Source organism: Antrostomus carolinensis, unplaced genomic scaffold (genome assembly GCF_000700745.2).
Source record: "Antrostomus carolinensis isolate BGI_N321 unplaced genomic scaffold, ASM70074v2 scaffold10919, whole genome shotgun sequence".
Classification (NCBI taxonomy): domain Eukaryota; kingdom Metazoa; phylum Chordata; class Aves; order Caprimulgiformes; family Caprimulgidae; genus Antrostomus; species Antrostomus carolinensis.
In genome coordinates, this window is record NW_010337946.1 from 43 (window position 1) to 3267 (window position 3225).

The following is a 3225-nucleotide window of genomic DNA, read 5'->3' on the forward strand; positions in this document are numbered from 1 at the left end:
CCATTACAACCCCAGGTCCTTTTAAACTTGGTTTATATAGAAAGTAGCCATACTTCATGGAATAAATAGGAATGACTCAGTGTAACTGCATGGGAAGTTCTACAGTTCTATTTAAAGATGACACTTATCTAGTGCTGTCATACAGTTCAGTGGGCCCTTAGTTCAACAGATAAAATTCCAATCTCATTCAGCATTTGAAAACTTGTATTTTACATCATTAATACGAACTTAATAAATTAAAAGATCAGAAAAATCTGCCTTGCAATTCCATCTAAAGGAGCCTCCAAATTCTGCCAAAATAAGCTTAAAGATCATGTCAGAACTTGGCAGTTTCTCTCACTCTTGGTGCGGCAAAGCTGAAGACAATACAGAAGAATCAAGGGGATGGAAAATGTTTCTCATTTCTTAAATTACATACAATCCTTCACCCAATTCTATTGTCAACTTGTTGCATTTTCCTTTGTGTCAAAACCAAATTTAAATGTACCACTGTCAAGACCGCAGCTTCTGTAAATGCCACTGCTGTTCTGCTGCAGTAACACAACATTGTCAGTAGAAAAAACCACTCCAAAATGAAAGTGACATTCAGCATGCTCCTATATTTGGACAAGAAGTGCTTGTACCCTGGTGTTCTAATTTCTAGAGAGGACCAGGACATAGAAGGAGATCCCAACAGGCAAAAGAGATAGGGCAGCAAGTAAGCACAAGTCCTTGCTTTTTTAATCAGGTAAGGAGTAATTAAGAGAAGAGTTTCTAAAAATCTTAATAAAGATGGAAAACTCACATGGATGGCAATTGGTGAAATGCAGTTTCCTTTCACAAGAACTCATGCAGAAGTTAAACAGAACAGAAGTACAGAGAGAAATAGGATCGTATTCACCAGCTAACTCACGTTAATGTCTCTCTCATGGATCTCATCAACAATAACATGACTAATGCCACGGATCCCAGCCTCCACCTTTCTCAGAAGAACACCTTAAAGAGACACAGTAGTTAAATGTTCATGTAGGTAACGGCTCAGTCTTAGTGCCCTGCCCTCCAGCCCTGCCTCATTTCATCAAGAAGAGTTGCACTGGTGTAAAAATCAACAAGTACACAGGCTGCCCAGCACCTTTTACAGCCCCACCTCCAATGCCATGCTTGCATTTGAGGGTGATGAGGAGGGTATGGAGCACTACTATTAGAAATACTCTTTCTTCTTTCCCACCCAACACTGCTTCCCCTTCTGTCTTTTAAGGACAATCAATACACAGCAATTTTCTCCCTTCAGGAGATTATTCCTGCGTGGTACTAGACCTGTATTATCATACTTCTGAGTAACAACCTTAATGGTTCTCTGCACAACAGTATGTCAGCAAACTTATTCTATCAAAAACCAGAGAGTTGTTACTCTTTTAAACAGATTTTCTAACAATTTTAATGTAACTACATTTCTGCTTTTGCTGCTAACTCAAAGAATTCAGACCTATAACTAATTAATAAGCTCCAAACACATTAAAAAACCCCCAATACAGACCTACAGTGCAGAACATCACACTGGCATGAGGCCGAGGAAGCACAGATTCAAACCGCACGCTGTATCCGCAGCTTTGCCCAGGTTCTTCTCCTCTCTCATACGACACACGCTCTGCTACAGACACTGCACTGATCCTCCGAGGCTGAGGGATGAAAATGTTTTCTCTAAATTAATGATGATGTTTTTTAAGTTTATTCAAACACCACTGAAAACTAGAAATTAAATTATAAAAGCTATAGGTGTCCTGTCCTAGGATTTCTTTACAGAGCAGTAAATATTTGTAACAGCAGGCTTTCTTCTCCTGAAATGATCAATTTTGCACATAAAATTACAGAGGAGGAATATAATATACAGGAACTACCAGCTGGCATTTGCCAAGTGGTTTCCCCTCAGTCTGCCAAAAAGTTTTCACCTGGGTAAGGTACAAGTCAGATTATCCCAGCTGTAGATATATGAAAGAATCACACTCCAAATGGAAGTACACATGATGCTGAGGTTTCTCCTACAGGTAGTATTGAGGAGATACTTTTATGAATGATGTCCTGTAATGATAATCAGATTTCTCAACACATCCTAATGTGTTACAGGCTGCCCAGGGAGGTGGTGGAGTCACATATCCTGGTGGGATTTAAAAGATGGGTAGACGAGGTGCTTAGGGACATGGTTTAGAGGTGGAATTGGTAGCGTTGGGTTTACAGTTGGACTCAATGATCTTAAAGGTCTTTTCCAACCACTGTGATTCTGATTCTAATAGGTGATTTCTAGCATCCGATTCAAAACTTCAATGGTTGCATTTATAACACATTCCTCACCTGTGTCACAACTATGTTGCACTCTGCAGCTCTGTTAGTTTTGATGTACTCATCCAGGATGTACTGTGGCACTTGCGTGGTTTTGCCACAACCAGTGGCACCACGAATGACAACAACAGAATTGTGACGGATTGCATCCAGAATTTCACTTTCAAAATTCTTCACGGGTAAGGCCTCTCTCTCTTGTTGGATCTGGGAAAAAAAAAAATCCAGCATGTTTCCAAAAATGTCCCTAATTCTGCTCCACATCCATACTTTTACCTCACTCTTCTCCACACGTTTCACTGACACAAATGAAAAACTGTGTAAGAACAAATCACAGTTTGCATTTTTTCCCTTACACAGCGCAACACATCCCCACATCCATCTTAGTGTAATAACATCCAGCACTTCTGAAAACTTGATGTGTGTTACCACTCAAATCCAGCCTTACACACTCTGTATACGACACAATCAACCTCTTTTGGAAAAGAAAATGACCAGCACAAGCACGCAATGTTACAAGAAGCACACTTACCCTTTGTAATTCTTCATCCTGCTCCAAACGGTACATTAATTCACTTTTCAAATCCATGCTGATTTGCTCTGGAGTGAGCTGCAAAGACAAGACATTGTTCAGAGGCTTTTTGACCCCCTCTGCTTATCTACATCATAAATTCCAATTTAAAAAATAAAAAAAATCAGTCACACCAACATAATGATTCCAAATATCAGCAAAGGATCATTTCCTACGTAACTCCCTGAAATCAGTTACGCCTATGAATTATTCTATGTCATTCATTCCAGCATGTTAAAATTAAATGGTCAACCTCAATAAAGTTTCCCAGAAAGATCCAATATTCTGAAAAAGAATGACTGTTTCATTTAAATACTTTAACTGCTTGAGAAACACACTCT

General features: G+C 39.3%; 1 protein-coding gene across 1 annotated transcript in view; it reads right to left on the reverse strand.

Moving 5' to 3' along the window:
* Nucleotides 1-892: 892 nt before the first annotated feature.
* Nucleotides 893-3225, reverse strand: part of LOC104530680 (ATP-dependent RNA helicase A) — a gene marked incomplete at both ends in the record, with an annotated part of 11465 nt that continues 9132 nt past the window's right edge. The window contains 4 exons of the mRNA XM_029086835.1: nt 893-975; nt 1517-1658; nt 2329-2520; nt 2846-2923. Of these exons, the coding sequence (XP_028942668.1) occupies nt 893-975; nt 1517-1658; nt 2329-2520; nt 2846-2923 (495 nt within the window). The remainder of the gene's footprint in view (nt 976-1516; nt 1659-2328; nt 2521-2845; nt 2924-3225) is intronic.